Below are 18,222 nucleotides of genomic sequence, written 5' to 3'. Positions count from 1 at the left end.
TTTAGTGCAAAAATTACTATCTTCGTATTAAAAATGGCTATTTTGGTTATTATTCTTGCTGCTCTAATTAAAATGTGGAAAAGTGTAAATAAAATGCAATGAAAAATTAACAAACCAGTAGTAATGATACTCAACAGCACAGATTCTGATTCTTCTGACTTAACGGTGATTACCTTCAATATTCACCATTTACCTCCTCCTCAGGTTATTGGTAAATATAAAATACAGGGTTTTTTCTTGTATTTTATCCAGCTTCTCTTCAGTACCAGATCAACTTGGGACGTGGTGGTTTCTGTGTCATTTCCCTGACCATAGTGTACTATTTGTGCAGAGAAAGGTTTTGCCAGCCCCCACAGTTTTTATGTTACTATAAATATAATAAAAAGCTTTTTTGGTTCCAAAATACTATCGATTGCTCCAGGGTTAATTGCCTTGTATCAATTAACAGTTTGCAGAAAGCCTGCTATGGAGATGATGACAGAGTCTGCCTTTTGGTGCATGCTTTGATGAAATGAGCAAACAAAAAGGAGCATGGGGGACTTAATATAACTTTCATGTCTTGCTGTTTTCATAATCTTAATGTTATTGACATAGAACTGTCTGCATTTTCAAGTCTACTTTTTTCCCCACAGTATTAGAAATTCGTTGTGAGAAAGCCACATAAATATGTTTACATAAGATATACAGTATTTTACAGCATTCAAGTAAATGTTGCCTAGGCTTGTGCAAATATATATTTAGGTTAGCATAATTTAAGTCAATCTTACTGCCTAGATGAGTGCCTTATTTTGACAGAATTTTTTTTTTTTGAGCAAATTAATAATTATTTGCTTTGAATATAGCAGTACATTATAGAAATGGCACTTTTTAAAGCCTCTGTGGGGAAGTGGGGGAAGATTATGAGAAACATCATTAACATTTAGTTAAATGCTTTTAAGAAAATAAACAAGAATATGATTTGCTTTTCTTATACAAGTCTTACATTGGCTTGAGTTTTATTTTTTAGCCAATGCAGGACAAGATTCCCTTTTAGTTTTCCATGGATGCACCTCCAGAAAGGGTCTGGTGCAATTGATAGGGGTGAGGAAGTCAGGCATTTTTGACTGATTTTGCTCGATCATTGTCAAGAATGATGAGGGAGCTCATTTATCTCTTCATAAATGGGGATGTTGTGCCCTGATATCGTTATTGAGTGTCAGTCATGGGTGTAAGGCATGGACACGAGTGAAATTGCACCGCTTAAGAAATATTGCACTGTATATTGTAGCTAGAGAGAGGATCTAGTAGGTTTTCGTGTCCCTTATTTTAGGAGGAAGACTTTTGCTGGATGATCTTAGAAAAGTGTTTTTCATTTTATTTTCAAACCACAGCAAATCCTGTATTCTGTCAGATGTAGTGAAAAATGCCAGTGAACTGGCATTTTGCTGTTCTGGAAAAAAAAGTCACAGTACTTTGAGCAGTTTTTGTGTAATGTACACGGTGGAGCTTTTAACTACTCTGAGATGCAGCATTTCAATTGCTGCTGAAATTAAAGTCAGCACAAGATATTTAAGTGGTTCTCTGCCGTGAAGATAGCCTCTTTCAAGTGGGAAAATTCCATCTTCAGAAAATCACGATGTTGCAGAAGGTTACATGTATCCAATTTTGTGACTGGAGTTGATGATGGGAAGATTTAGGTGTGACTGTAAAGTGCTTTAGATATTTTGAATCTGATCTTTAAATTACAGTGTCTGAAATTATTCCAAGCAATTACTTTCTCCCACAAGCTGCTTAACTGTGAGGACCAGTGCATCCAAGTAGTCAAGTTTCACATCAGTCTATTGTTTTGGCAGGGTGAGTAATGGTAATTTTGCTTATAGTATTTGGAAACATCAGGTAGAGGTATTTTACACAAGAATAATCTCTGCCATCTGGCAAGCATTTCCATACCTTTCAAGCATGAGAACCAGAATATCAGCAGGATGTCCAAGGCATCATCGTCACTAATGAGGTGCAGAAATCAGACTGTGCCTGTTGATACCATTTTCATGAGTTGTGGGCAAAAATAAAAGATCCAGTTTTTCCTAGTTGAAGACACGATTCAACAGCCCTGATCCTCCTCCTCTCTGCCCTGCCCTTACCTTTTGTGCTGTATTTCAGTCTGAGATGTCCTGCTGCCTTAAAAAGGATTCTTTCAACAGTCAAATTTCTGTTCCTGAATGTACTGAAGTGTGCAGCAGATACATGAAGTATCTAGGAATGAGGCAACAATTTTGGGGTCTGTTTTCCTAGGAACCCACACATCTCTGGGCCAGTAGGATGAGAAGGTGACATGAGAAACTGGGAAATGGAGAAAGACCTCAAAAAAATGTACCTTCTTTCTTAGATGCTGTTCTGGTCAATCCTTCTCTCTGTGCTTATGACTGATACTATTGGCTCTTCAGGAGATGAGCAAGAAAGGCTTAGTTTTCGATCCTATTTTTCCATGGGGAATTTGTGACTTCCTCTTGACAAACAGATGAAAATATAAGCAGCCTAACTGACAAGCAGGGAGACTGAAGCTTTTCCTTTCCCAAATTTTCTTGAAACAGAGAAAACAATTATAATACACGCTTCATTATAATTAAGTTCACATAACTCTATGTGAAAGTACACATAAAAAAAAGAAGGAGTTTTCACTTTAGGTTGAAATTTTTCAGCAGTGAGTGAGTTGTCTGTTCTCAAAGGTGTCTGGTGGTTGTTATCACGATGCTATCTTTCAGTAGAGACAGAGATGTTCTGCTGCGGTGGCAGAGGAGCGGCATGGATTGCGCATGAAAAAACATCTGACACTCTGTTGCTTTAAAAAAGACAACCTTAGATTTTCTTTTACACATTAATAAACTATAAACCAAAATTGTTATAAGCCTCGTTTAACATACCAGTGATTTCTGACTGAACGAGAAGGAATGAGTTGTGACAAACAAGCGCCTATGTGAATCCACTTTTGCCATTTCTTCCATGCTGAAACACAAGGTATGATTAATGCTGGATTGTGTATACTCACTCTTCCCAAAAGTGGGAGACAAAAGCTATATATTGCTCCACAGTCAGTTTTCCCTCTGAAGTTTGCCTAGGACATGTGTGTTCTAGCTTTGGTCTTTAGTATAGGCAGAAAATGCTTTAAAATATTCAGCTATAGATTTCTCAGTCAAATGTGTGCACTGGTATTGATGGAAATGTGAGCATGGAAAATAGATCTCTCAGGAAAAAATGATGCTGTGTTACTGTCATTTACTGGGGAAGCAAAGGACTATGAAAGGATGCTTATGGCTCTTAGTTACTTCCCCAAATATGTTGCTTTTATGCTTATATCATTATAGGAAATACTTAAGAGCTTAGTCCTGCCATTCTATACAAAGTCATTAAAACCATCTCTGACCCTCAAGAGATTGACCTAACAACCTTTTTACCTTTAATTTTTGAAACTTGCACAAGAGTAGACAATTTCTCTCTATTTTCACTGTGCATTTAGAAGCAATCATTTTAAATATTGATTAGAAAACTAAAATGCTCTAAAGCCTACATTTCTGTGGTCAGTAAATTCACTCGTTTTTGCAGAGGTACAAATGATGATACTGAAGATGATGAACTAGTGACAACTTCCAGAGCCCAAAGAATGTGCCCGGAAAATGATGCAAGCCTTAATTACCCCAGGATGCTTCTGCTGACATTGTCAATCCCTTGTAGAACCAAGCTAGTGCATCTCATGTTTGCATATCTTGAGTAATTTCTTTTCTCCTATTTAAATTTTTGTATTATAAAACAGTGAGTTGATGATTTCCCCACTTCCCTCTTTGTCCTCATTCTTCCAAACCCAGTGATGCAAATGATATCATGACGTAACATGAAAAATAGCCAAGTAGGAGGAAAATATTTTTGTTAAAAAAATAGAAGAGAAATATCTTTTCTCCCTAGAATTCTTAAATTTAGAAGATGATTTGTTTTCTCACACTGATAAACATGTACACTGAATTCACATTACAGTTATCTTCCAAGTATTTGAGCTCCTTGGGTGACAAGTAAAAGGACAGTCTTCCATTCTCTGTCTGAAGACTGCTTAAAGTGCAGGGTATTTTTCAGTGAGAAAAGGTAAGCAGTGTAATTTGGTCACAGGAGTGCTTGGGAGGAGCAAAAGCATTTCTGCAAACCCAGGTTTCCTTGGATTTCCTCTGACAAAGAACTATTCCTAAGCAAGTTGTGGTTTTTTTAAAATACAGCCCACCATTACTTTCGTTTTGCCAAAGTCAAAATACAATTTCCATTCAACTGAAATGCTCAGGTTTACTATATCTTGAGAAATGTGATTTATTTCCCAGGGTGAAAGTACATTAGAAATTGAATAAAGGACTATTATGGATTCCTTCTGCATTTATTCCTTTATTTCAAAAATGTATCTTTGGTTTTGTAAGGCTTCTTTGCCTACAATTGATTCACAAGAAAAGCACAAATCTAGAGTCACATTCATGCCTTAAGGCACTGCTTCGAGTGTGCCATAGATCCTTTGCTTTTGCTGTGCCAAGGAAATGAATGCTTATGGAAGATTGGCAGTGTTGCATCCCTGAACTCACCAGTGCAGCACGTGTTTCTGGTAATACTGGTGACAGCAGGGATCAGAAAGAGCAAGATGTGGGATCCCACGTAGAGGAAAGGGCACTTCATGATAAAGTGCCCCATTTCTGCTGTTGAATCAGTGTTTCTTGTTTTAATATGAAGGTAACATGTAGACATGAAACTGCAGTAACCCTGGCTTTTCTAATTGGCAGGATGAATCAGCTCTTAAAACAGCAAACAACACTGTAATTAAGTTAACATTTAAACCACAATGGAGATAGCCAGAGCTTAATTCCTAGAATCACTACTTTCCCCCAGTATGATTTTAAAGAATTACAGTTGCAGAAAGAGAATCCTGTCTGTTGGATAACAGGATTAGCTGCATATTACCGCCTGAATTACGTGTTCTGGATTCAAGATCTGGAGTTCATACTCAAAGCACTTCTGTGTATGATTATTGTCAAGTAGTTTGATTATTTTTTGTAAGCTGTGATTGCAGAGCAATAGTTCTTAACAATTTTAGGACATAATGCAATAGGCAAGGCACCTTCACAAAGTGCTTCGGTAGTGGAACTGGAAAGATCCTGTGTCTGCTCTGTGATAATTTTGTGTGGTTTTTCTTTTTTTCATCTGTATATTCTTTCTCCAGTGTTTAAAATTTCTGTCTTGGGAGAATAAGGGTCTTCCTCAAAAATTATTCTTAGACATAGATACATATTTATTTATTTTTAATAATACTTTTGAATTAACAAAGTCACTTGTTCAGTTGCTACAAACTGGGAGGAAAAAAACAATTATGTTTGGTTACTCAAAACATTCATAACCCAAATGCAGAAGAAATAATGAAGCAGTCTTCTTTCCTCAGCATTTTTATAAGGTGGTCCGTCCTGGGTGAAATGAACCTTTAAAGTCTTATGCACCATGATAAGATGAGAGGTTGCTAGGATTAAACAGCTCTGCTATTGCCAGTCTGCTTTTATTTTCCACATGTCAAAATCAAATTATCTTCAAGCATATTTATTCTGGAAGTTTTAAAAGTAGGACATGTTTCACCCATTAGTATTGTCAATGATCCTGTTACATAAAAACCAGAAATACCAGGTAATTAAGTTTTCTATCAGCAGAAATAAAGAGTATCAAATATACAAATAACATGTGAACAGCTGGAAAAGGGTTCTGATATGGGTTCTGTCCTGACCTGAAGAACTTTTAAGGGAATAAAAAATAACAACAGCAATATTGCTGGGGAATAATATGTAAACTTGAAATAATTATGTAGCTGACACCATCCCTTAGCAGTGTACATTTTCCTGATTTATCCCTAAATGGTTTCACAGTGCGGAAATTTTATGGTCTCCTACTGCCTGGAAACAGGGAGACACACTTGATTGATCAATATGGTTGGTAAAGCACATTCTATTGTGAGGAAATTTCTACTACGGCTTACTCATTCCTATTTGAGCTCAAATAAATATGTTGTAGAAAGGGAACAGGAGCATCTTAGGCAGTTTCTTCTGTTGGTACATCAATTTCTCCCCAACGATAAACTTATAAACATCTTGTCAGCACTGAAGCTGCATTTACTGCAATTTGCCTGCATCACAGCACTAAGAACCCTTGTTAGTGATGATGATGTCTGACCATTTCTGCTTAAAGTGGAGCAATCCACTTCCCTGACACTTCATTGGCCTTAAGGGGAGAATCAGTCTCTATCCTGGAGTTCCCTTCTGCAGAAGTGGTGGAAGTACAGATCATTGTCCTGCACAAAATCCTTTGCTGTAAGAACTAATTTATAAACCAAGTGTCCACTGGTGGCAGTTTCACTAAAATTCGAGCCAGATTATAACAATCCTAAGGCATTCTAGAACATGGCAGATAAAACTGAACATCCAAAGTTTTTTTTTCTGTTCTGTTCAACACCAAGATATTTGTGGTTTTTAAATAAGCTCTGATGCTCTGGAGTTTGCACTGGTGTGCAGACCTTTCGTAAAAGTTTTGAATGCTGCGTGACTGCCTTTTTAAGCAAGGCCTTTCTTCTTTAGTTGCCTTAATTAAAAGTTTTCTGCAAAATTGGCTGGTGTGTCCATGCATAAGTGTTTTTCAGAACCTGCCAAGTCAGGGCGTAATTATTTTCTGGAAGAAATTGGTGTCTCCTCAGTTCTAAAGTCTGAATATTTGTGTATCAGAGTATGTAAGAGTTTAAATTGTGTAACAATGGCACCTCAATTAGTAGTCTCTGCTAGATCCTAGACTCTTTTGACTATGTCTACTTATTAAACAGTTATTTTCCTACCTTTTTTTAATGGATATACTCAGGTCTTTAATGTTTGGCAACTTAGATAATTTTTCAGTATTTACAGCAAGAAAAATACATGCAAAAAGCAGACAATGGTTTTATTGCATGATATAACAGGGACATTTACAAATATAACAGATCTTTCTTCACTTCTTTGCTGGGTTTTATTATTGAGTTATCAATATGGTAATATCCTGGAGTTAACTGCTGCTGGCACTGCATTAACAGTGTCTGTCAGGTTCTTTTCAAAAATACACTGTTTAACAATTTCCAGGAAAATTCAGTTGTTCCTCAGTTCATTTTGGGGAGATCTTCTCAGTTTCACAGACAACTGAGTGAGAGTGTGTCTGAGTTTTTTGGGACAATCATGGCTAAGCATAGTTTTTATAGATTTGGCATATAGAGCTATGCCAAAAGCACAGCACCTCTGAGTAAGAGGGAAGGTTTCAAGTATCTCCACATAAAAAGTATGGATTTTTGTTTGTTGGCTTTGATCATTTTGAGAGTGACTGAAAATGCTGTGTAATTTATCTCCTCTGCATTTCAAGAGACAAGAAGCCCCATTCTTTGTGTTTAACCAGGTAATTCTGCCTAAGTTCAGGATTCTTCAGGAAATACTGTGCTCTTGGTGATAAGTTCATTGGGGTTTTTTTCTGGGTATTTAGGCTTATAAGTGGAATGAATTTTTGTCTCAATTATTCATTATTCCATGAATGCAGTCCCTGGGTTTTCTCAGGAACATTCAGGTCCTGAAATGTTATTTTACTGGGATGTCCAAAAAAAAAGAAAAAAAAAAAGTTATAATAACAAAAATTACTTTTTGAGGATAAAAAATTAACAGATTATAGAGTTCTTCACTCTACTGTGATCTTCTCTTACTTTATAAGAGTGCCAAATATGTTCAAGTATCAGGAAGCAGTAGACTGTCACAATATTTAGTTTTCATACTACCAGTTTAAGAATTGCCTGGAGGACTGGTGACCTAAATGTATTTTTATATATGATAACTTTTGTGTGAAAAAAAAGAGGAAAGGAGGGCTGGTAGAGGAGCCCACAACTAAAATATCACTGGCTTTAGGTAGGTATTCACATTCCAGTACCTCTGTCAATGTGACCTTAACGATATAAATGTTTTTTATTTATAAGTGATTGAGGATGAAGACTTGTACAAATGTAAATGTACACTAGATACAGGAATTTCTGTTGAATGTTGGAGTTTATAGTTTGAGATGTTTAAAATGACTTATCTTTTTTCTGTCAGTGATTGAACTACACCTTCATGCTGGTTAAGGTGACTCTTCAAAATGGAAGAGAAATGCCAGTTTAAGAGTGTAATCATCTTTTTTTTTTCAGAAAGAGATGTGCAGCTGTTCTCATGTCCTTTTAATCTCCTTAATACTACTTTTAACAATAATAATATCACTCAAGAATTCTTTGTGTGATACCAGCTGGAAACCCTGTAAGAGTCACAATTTAGAACCAAGGCAAGAATAAAAAAAATTGTAACTATTTTGCATTTATCTCACTTGCAGAACTAGGACTCTGCTGATTCAATTCATTCAGAATTGTGTACATTTTATGCAGAACTGCATGTAGTGTTGATAAATGTCCCTTCCTTAAGAACTCTGCTATAGCCCATGAGGTGTCCTACCCAAATTTTTGAGCAAGTCTGTGAGACTAGTGGCAGTATCATCTTGCATCTTATAGACCAGCAGTGAGTTTTCTTGCAGGTTTTTTAAATGTTGTTTTTTTTTTTTACTGAAGTTGCACTGCTTTGAAAAGAACAATGTCTCTAATATGTGAACTATAGCATTTTAAAGCCAAAGAGAGTGTGATTTCTGTTCTTGGGGAAGAAAAAAGTGAAAGTAATCTGAGTTAAACAGCAGGGTGAAATCTATGTTAGTTATTGGCTAGTAGTGATTGCTCTGCCATTTATATAAATATAACCATGAGTTCAGTTCACTGACTCCAGATTTACCATATAGGGGAGAATATTTAACATTTCTGCATGTTGCGTTTCTCAATATGCTTTGTCACTTTCAAACTGAGCATCCATCTCAAAATTCTCAGAAAAAGGGTTGTCTAGTTTTATAAAACTTCTTTTGAAATGGGAACAGTAATGGAATTATGTTGATACTATCTGTATTTTTGTCTGCAGAGCTAATCCTTCATGATGCCATATGTTAAATGCAAAATGGAAAAAAAACCCTTACTTCTTCAAACATGAATTATGAATTAGTTCCATTTTTATATTTTCTTGCAGAAGAAGATAATTAAGCAAAGAGGACGGTGCACTTAACAGCATATTATAGCATGCCATATATATTCAGGACCAATGATGGGTCTTATGCTCGTTTCCTGAGAAATCTTTCCAGTCTGTGCATTTTTGATGTGTTCATTGTTGTAGCTGAACAGTAGCCTTCAGGGTGAGCATCAGAAAATAAGGCTTTTGTGGATAAAGAAAACTTTCTAATACGCTGTGGTTCTTTTATTTTCCAGAATCATCCAGCCATACAACAAGAACAATAATGGTAAGTATAGAGGAGATTATAGGTATTGATCTGTCTATAGCTATGATTTTTCCTTTAAAAATGAAGTAGATGTAGTAGTATCCTAAGACATTGGCATTTTTTTATAAAGTCCAATATCACTGTAGAGGTAAAATGAGTCTGTCTTTATTTCATGAGAAATCTTGGCAAAAAATGAGAGGTCGAAGAGCTTAAGAGGTAACAGTGCTATCAGTTTGAATAGCTGAAAAATCCAGTTACAATTCTGTGTTCTGTGTTAAAGTGATTTTTGGTTATGTCAAATTAATGTTGATAAAATTTCTTGCATTCTGTCTATATCACATGAGTCAGAGCACATTTAAAGTTCAGAACAATAGCTGAGTAATTTCTTGCATCACATTCCTGAGAGGCCAGTCTCTGACTTTAGCTTGGGTTTGATAATTTGGGTTCCAGAAATAGGTAAATGTTTAAGGGGACAGATACACCTTCAAAAATGAGATTAGAAAGTTTTATGTAAAAAAATGTCATGCCCTTAGTGTCTATCTTGCATTTTTATAGGGTGAGAAATGTTGTCGGTCTCTTTCTGTTTCAAACTCATAACAAAAGTTAGGTAAGGGCTGAACAACAGTTCACACAAAGAAAACCTTCCTCTGACAGGGAATGATTGATGCCTATCCTGTGGGTGTTTGAGGAGAGGGCTTTCTGCTTCTGGAGAAAGGCCAGTTTTTGGGGCGAGTGTTGAAATTTTAGAATAAACCCCAGCAAATCATGACATGAGCTTGTTTGTTTCCATTCCTACAGTTTTTAGGGTATCCCGTCAAGTTCAGTTACCTCTTCTGTATGTACAGCATTTGTGGGACATGTAAATTCCCACATGGATTTCTTGACTCTGCAGGGCATAAAAGGTTAATATAGTTCATTGTCCTTATCGTCAATGGTCATTAATAATCCAGTGCAAATGAATTATAAATAGGTAAGGACTAGAGATCACAACCTTTCAAAATAGTAGAGATGTCTGGAAAAAGTGCTATTTCTCTTTCCTGCTGGGTGGGATACAATCCTTGTTTGTCATGGATTTGTTTTAAATAGACATTTCAAAAGAAGATGCTCAGTTATTCAAGTGCATTCCTCTGCTATAAAATTTTGGAAGGGATTGAAAAACTTTTCAATGTTTTTTCCATTCTGTATTGGTGTCAGGAAAAGAGCAGGACAATTGTGTTGAAGCTGGTGAACCCTTCACTCTGCTTTACCTGTACTCTTTTTGTCCTATTAATTGTACTCTGAAGATACTCAGTCTCTCTTTTCCATTAATGTACCAGAACAGTTCTATAAACTGACCCAAAAGAGTGGGGGTTTTGCCTATATAATTTCTTTCTCACACCAAAACATGTCCAAACTTTTAAAGAGAGAAGGAAAAGGTTTTTAAATAGCTCAAGTTCTTGAGGTTCCTGTGTTGTGAACCTCTGCAGACCTCTGTGCTGACAACTCAGATGGCTGAGACTTCAGGCTAATGTTCTGCAGTCAGTGTGCAGTAATTGTTCATTGCACTTAAGTAAATAAAAGTAGAAATAAAAATAGGTATTCTGCTTAGTGAGAAATTGTTAGAGCAATGTCCGCTCTTCTCTGCAACTAAAGCATAACTGAATGTGTAAAAGAAAATTTTATTACTCTCCAGTGAGTATGTAGAAATTGTCAGTGAAACCAGAAAATATGCTATTCCTTGAATTACCAACACTATGAGATTATGCATTCAGTACAGATGTAGTAAAGGAATACTGCTGAGAGCCAATGTATAATGGCTGCTGCAATAAATAGTTACTCCGAAATGAAGTCCCCTTTATTCTGACTGATTATGGTTATATTGTAACATAAAAAGTTAAAGCATGACCTTTAGTCATCAGAACATGTAAGTATCACAGCAAATTTGTATTACTGCCTTGGATGCTTTGATCTAAAAAAGCTTTTATCTTACCAAAGTGAAGTATTTGGTCTCTAAAGTTGCATTTATAGGTGGTGAAATAATGTAAGGCATTAAATCTGATCTTGTCTTGAAGATTCAGATTTATGTTAAAGTCAAAGCCAGCAAGGTATAGAGTGTAGTCTGCGAAAAAAACAAAATGCAGTTTTTCTGAGAACATTACAAGAATTTTTCTTCTGTATTTAAATGCAATGATACCCACCTGTTTTTTGTTTCAGATTCTTGTTCATAAAAATAAAACCCCAGAAAATAATTTAAGCATCTGTGTGATGGGAGGGAGAGGGAGGGCATGCTCTATGTTTTAACTATAAAATAAATTTCCTCTTATTCTGTGGATGGTTGCCTAGGTTAGTCTTTCATTACTAATTTACTGATTTCCATAAATAACTGTTTACTTCAAAATGATGCCTTCTGAGGCATGATTTATTCAGAGGTTATATAGCTCTTGTGTACCATCTATGACAAACAGGGACTATAAACTTTGCAGTATTTTGGCTCAGATGCTTTGGCAAGTTAGCTGTCTTTTAGGAGGGTTGTTTCTTTTGGGATTTTTTGGTGGTTTTCCCCCCTTGCACAGAAAAGTCATTGACTTAGATTTTCATCATTACAACAATTGTAGGTGTTTGTGAAAGGTTTGGTAGCAAATCCAGAGGTTCCAAAGTTACACTTGTGATGACTACTTGGTTATTTTCTTGTATATGATCTGTTGTTTGAAAATCTTTCATTTTTAATAGCCTTTGGGTTTTTAAATGAAATCCTATACCCAAAGTGGTTGTGTGCCTGCATGCTATTATCAACATTTGTGACTTCATGCTGAGTTAGGGTATTCATTTTTGCATTAATCTCACATTTCTATGAATAACTAAACCAGCCCCTAACCCTGATGCTCATTAAAGGTATAATGCTAATCCCTTTGGAAATAGGAATACTTCAGGTGTGGCAAAAGAGAATCAATACCTGATTTAAACTTAAAGTAATTCTAAACTTGTTTTAAATGATGTATTGTATAATTAGGTCAATGCAAAATATAGGGAACCATTTAATATGGGTTATTGCCAGTCATCTGAGGAAAGCTGATTTCTTCTAGCGACTTTTTTTCTCCTTGTAAAGAGCTTCTTTTGCTTGGCTTGATTTGAATTGATTTTTTTTTTAAAGATGTAATAAAAAAACTTTAAAATATTAATTTAAGGCATTGGGAATATTTTCATTTTTGAAACAATGGGGAAAACATTTGAAGTCCACTTAGGAATTTATGGTAGTTCAGTTAAACATTCCTTCAGCCATAGTACAAATGTTCACTGTTAGTTTTTACACTTTGAATGACTGTGGGTGTTATGTATTATTTTAAAGCTGGATGTCTTTTCAGACCTCAGTGTCTTTTCAGAATTTTTAGTGGCTCTCAATGAATAAATTCTTGGCCACTTATGTAGCAGTACAAATTGAGCAACTTATAGACAGGAACCTCAATTGTGATTTGGGATCTGAGTCCCATTTCTGAATTTGTACAGGCTTCCTCTCTTGCCTTACCCTCATGCGTCTCAGTATTCTTGTGCTTCTCTGGGAGCCAGTGAGGACAGGAGATTTACCCTTGTTAATAAAAATGCTGTATTCAGTTGCCACTTTAATATAAGGTGGTTTTGGAATGGTATCCAGACTTCATTGGACTCGTAGATGCCACTGCAGCAGATATCATGTGTACAGTGATTCTATACAGCCAATTCCTTGGTTTCCCTGCCACAGCAAAGCCTTATGCCCAGTGCACCTTGTGTTCAAAGACCTGGATTTACAGTTGTAACTCAGTGCTGCTGCTTCCAGAAGATTTGAGAGGGAGGAAGACATGTAACTTCTTCACGAAGGGATCTCCTGCATTCCTTGAACATTGGAAGTATCTCAGTTGCCCACTGTGAAATGAATGCAGATGGGAAATTCATGCCCCTGCCAGGCGAGTTTTGATGAGCAGCACTTGCAAGCAGCAGAGAAATGGATCAGCAGGGGACAGGTGAAGCTGTACAACAAACAGTCTTTACGTAAGCTCCTCCTTGTTGAAGACCCTGAAAAGATTGCCTTTGCTTTCTGAGGGTGTGTTCGGTCTTGCAGCATGGACACCACCTGCTGGACAGGGGAGATTCTCTCCAGAGGTAACGCCCTGCTGACTTAAATATTTGTGTTCTTTACTGGATGTAACTTTGCCTGAATCAGAACTCCCTTTGTCTTGAGAAGTTTTTCTTTCAAGTGCACTCAGATGTTTTTCTCCTGATGTCTTTGAGCATGGAACAATTTTGTCCTAGAGGAACAAGAGATCTCAATGAATGTACTCAGACTGAGATGAAGAACTTGGGAGGAAAGAGTCACTCAGCATGGAGGAAGATTTGTCCAAAATGCAAACTGCTGATGCAGGTGCTGCTCAGTTGTGCCCCTGGTATGCAGACCCTTAGCACCAGTGGCTCTGCTGCAAACTCACAGCACAGCTCACTAGCGATGTACACTGTCAGAATCAAAGCACCAGCAGCTGCTTGCACATGGTGGCATTGCAAGGAAATTACTGAAGCTTGCTGCAAGCAGGGTTTTAAATGAGAAGGAATTCTTTGGTAGCACAGGGAATATTCCCTAGGCTTTCATAACCTTTCTGGCATAACTGTGTGCTAGAGGGGAAGATTTGAATTCATCATCGTCATAAAAGAAAAGCATTTAACGAGTACTTTGTATGAAAGTTCATTTTGCTCTTGGTGGTGATATTAGTGTGACAGTGGCATTGAATGCTCATTTTCATACACACTGGTGAATATATTTTTTGAGAGGAACTAATGAACTGATTGCCTGGTCAAGAGCTTCAATTGTTTTTATTAACTTGAAATTAATGTGGTCCCTAGCACAGACTGGAGAAAAATGATCTTATTTTCTCTTGTCCTTATGTGAAATGTAATTAATTTCTTCAAATAGCTTGAAAGGGCTGGGACAGAAGGGAAATAAAAGAGAAAATTCTAACCAATTTGATGCAACAGAAATGAGGTTATATTGTAAGCGTTGTGTCATTTTCTATAACGTTATTTCTTGCCTGGAATGAGGGTTAGGGGCTAATAAAAGTAGAAAAAACAGAAGTTCAGAATTAGTTGCAATATCTGGCTCTGCCAGGGGAAAAAGTATTGTGAAAAGACAGGTACTTTTTCCATCAGGTTTCACTGTTTTTCAGAGTTTATGCCATAGGAAATACACTTTTTCTAACTTGTATATTTCCTGAACATTTTTTGCCTGCACTTCTTGACTAAAGGAAACATTCAGTGGTGTATTAGAAAGGAGCCTGGGAAAAGATCAGAACCATTATATAAGATAACTTAAACCCATTATTGACTAGGGAAGCACAACAAAAAATATACCACTGGAGCCCTTGAATGTTGTGTGTGGCACTGGCAATTGCCAGCTACAAATCCTGAGTGGGAAATCTGGTGTGTGGCAATGTTTTCCATGCATGACTTCTTACTCTCTTTTTGAGCACTTCCCACTTTGTACAAGAAGAGATCAGCAGTTAAAAACCTTAATGAATTTCTGATTTCATGGCACCTATGTACTTTATCCTGAATTTATTCTAAATAACAGCTGAATTTTAGTAACATGTCTTTTAGGTCTTTTCCCCCACCATAGCCAATACAAAATAGTATGTGAAAGCCAAACTGCAGTCTAGGCACTGAATGAAAAAATGGGAAAAAATTGGGTAAATATTTAAAAAGGCTACAAAGATAAATTTATGACCCTGTGTGCAACAACAACTAAATTCACCCTAAACCTTTGTTTTTAAGACAAAATAAAATAGTTTAGCTCTAAGAGAGATTTCTATGTGAATCACTCACTTTTGATGTCTTGTTTCTCCTCTTCTGGTTTGGTTTCTTTACATGAAATCTAAGGAATCACAGAGGAGATGGCTCCGTTACTCACAGTAGCATAATGAATACTGGAATTTTCTGTCTGATGCATAAAATTTGTCCTGCTGGAGAGAGCAAATGGAGTGGATCAGGGTGTGGTGAAAGTTGTGTCAGAATGCTTTGAATGTGAGTGTAAGAATTGTTCAGAAAAAATGATGCCCTTGTTTATCTTTTCTGGCTTTTATGTTTTTGTGACATGATTTAAGAGATCAGCTCTGTGCTCTGTTCTGCTGGTCTTTGTGGGTGCTACCAGCCCCTTCCTTGCTCAGTGATGGTGGTGTTGGTGCCCTAATTAGGGGGTACTCCCACCAATGTCCAGCACTGTGTGCATTATAGGAATGTTACAAAAACGCTACCAGTAATGTGGAATACTGATATTATTTCACCAAGAAAATAGTACTTCTTCCTAAGAAACACGATGTTGAATCCATGGGAGATAGAGTAAGCAAATTTTCATCTTTGTATAATGTCTCCTATCATATCTGTTTTCATCCAATTTTTGTTAATTAGTCCTGCTGCTAATCAATTATGTGGGAAACAAGATTAAGATTTCCAAGACTAGTATTTTTGTCATGGTGTATTCTTCCAAAACATTTCCTATAAATGATACAGAAAACATTTTCATTCTCTCCTCATGTGTCAGAAGGCAGCTTCTCTTGTTAGATCTGAGTACTTGCACAATTACTCCAGGTAAAGGTTTAGTGGAAAATTAATGCATTGTTTTCTGTTTAATGTTATCAGTTATGGAATGAATGCAGATGTATTTCAGGTAGCTCTAACTACCTAAGTAATTAAACCTAAGAACCATGGCACCAGCATGGTGATATAAACTTTTGTTTTCCTGCTTCCATTCAGGTAAGCAGCAGGACCAAACCACTTGTCTTACTCAGTGACTTCTATTTAAAAGGAAAGACAGGCAGAGTAAGGACATGCAAAGTGAGAAGTATGAATTTTTTGAAATTAGCTGAGTGCCATACTTGGATGAAAAAATAGGTCTTGTGTCTCATTGCTTGGAATGTTAGGGTTTTTTGCTCAGAAAATGTTAATTCTCTCCTAAAAGCAATGAGTTTCTGTTTCTGAACTGCTTAGTTCATAGCATCGATTCATGCCTCAAGATCTTTTTGTATAAAATGGCATTAGCAATAGTTATTTAGTTTTTAAAGAGCTTTAAGACCTATGCATAAAACATGTCAGTGGGCACAGGTTGGTTGTTATCTTACCCCCAGGTACAGGCTGGGGCCGATGAGCCGGGTTTTGAGACGTGTGTAGGCTGCCCTGTACAGCAGAATTTGGTAATGGAATTATACTTCTTCTCAGACAAACACCTTTCCCTTTTATTACCATTTCAGCACGCTGCTCCCCACATCCACATGACTAATGGTAAGGCCTTGCAAGCCAGTGCAAGTGCCATTAAGACAAGCACCATTCCAGTGATCAAGAGACAGAGGCAAAATTGGCTTGATGCTTCAGATGATGGTTTCTTTATAGCTACAGAAGAGACCAGGTAAGAAAAATGAAACCTTAGCAGGGAATGAGGCTTCACTGCATACGTGCTACTGATCCAATATTTCAGTAACAGTTTTGACATTATTATCTGAGGTCACATTACAGCAGAGACCAATTTTTGGTACAAGCCAAACTTTGCATCTTCTATCTACTAATATTATCAGCATTTTATTAATGAGACTTAGTGCTACTTCTCTGTGGCAAAGATTAGACTTTTTAAATTAACACTGATTGTGGTTCATCTACAATGATGTTTAGGGCACCTCTGATCATTCAGCAAAATATAAATGCATCTACAATGTAGGTTATCCTCTAAAATTTTCAGAACTTCAGAAATAGTACACAGTGGAGAAATATATAGCTGATAGCATCTTTCCAGGCGAGAAGTTGATTTCCTTTAAAAGCAACGGAGATAATAATCTCCGTCAGCCTTTCATTTACAGATTAATTGGTAAAATTTAATGAGCTTTTGCTTTTTCCAAAAAGGCTTGATATCATGGAAGAGTCACTAGTTTTCTGGAGGTTCCTCTGTTCTGTTCTTTTCTTCCCCTGTCTGGCCCTTCCCTGATTTATTTCAGACTAAGAGAAGAAGTTGCAGTCTGTTTTTGTAAACTGTGTTTGCTGAGCCTGTTATTTAAAAACCTTTAATATCTTGCTTAATTACAGCAAGCAACATCAGACTGTTCCTCACTTCTGTGATTATTTCACAAGCCTAGAAAAGCTGGTAGTTGAAGAAAAATGTAAATAATAAAAAGAGGGAAGGGAAAGAACATATGCAAATGTAGAGATAACCAAGGAAACTGTGCATGTTTAATCCCATTAATGGCAGATTCAGCTAGGAGAGTTAACATACTAGCACATGATAATTTGGTGGTTATTTCAACATAATTGATTATGGCACCTTTTTTTTTTTTTTTAATGAGGAATGCAACAATTCAGAGAGAGTGGTAAGAGGATGATGAGCTGATGAGCTCTTAGGCTTCTGATTCCAGCCCAGATTGATGGCATTTTGAAAATTGTTTGATACAAAGACCTTAGTAATATCAGCCTAATCCCTAGCAATTGGATCCTGAAAGTGAGACTGGTTACCTTTTGAAGTTTTAGAATTTTCAATTTAATTTTTTCCCAATGTTATAGACAAGCACCTGTCAAAGGATGAGAAGAGTCTTACACGGGCAGTGATCTCCCCACTTATCTCACAGGCAGACCAAATAACTTACCTGGACTAGATGTTTAAATTTTAGGTGGTTGCAGTGTAGTGAGATGAGTCCTGGCTTTGCAAATCACTTATCCATGACAGCTCTGCTTGTTCCCATCCTAGGAAATCCCCTTCCCTGCTCCCAGGGCTGCAGACACCATACCCAGGCCAGGGAGCAAGCAGAGGTACCACTGTTTTGTGGTTCTGCAGCCAGGGTGGGGTGCAAACAAGGGTCTTAGTCCTCAGGG

At 36.8% G+C, this 18,222-nt stretch overlaps 1 protein-coding gene across 2 annotated transcripts in view; it reads left to right on the top strand.

The window, feature by feature from the left end:
* The window catches only part of MTA3 (metastasis associated 1 family member 3), a 136,720-nt gene that overhangs the window by 98,469 nt on the left and 20,029 nt on the right, over positions 1-18,222 (top strand). For both annotated transcript variants that reach the window (XM_032102860.1, XM_032102861.1), the window contains exons 17-18: positions 9,368-9,399; positions 16,620-16,774. In XM_032102860.1, the coding sequence (XP_031958751.1) occupies positions 9,368-9,399; positions 16,620-16,774 (187 nt within the window). The remainder of the gene's footprint in view (positions 1-9,367; positions 9,400-16,619; positions 16,775-18,222) is intronic.

The sequence above is a fragment of the Corvus moneduloides genome, chromosome 3 (genome assembly GCF_009650955.1).
Source record: "Corvus moneduloides isolate bCorMon1 chromosome 3, bCorMon1.pri, whole genome shotgun sequence".
Taxonomy (NCBI): Eukaryota; Metazoa; Chordata; class Aves; order Passeriformes; family Corvidae; genus Corvus; species Corvus moneduloides.
This window is presented reverse-complemented; position numbering and strand designations above follow the sequence as displayed.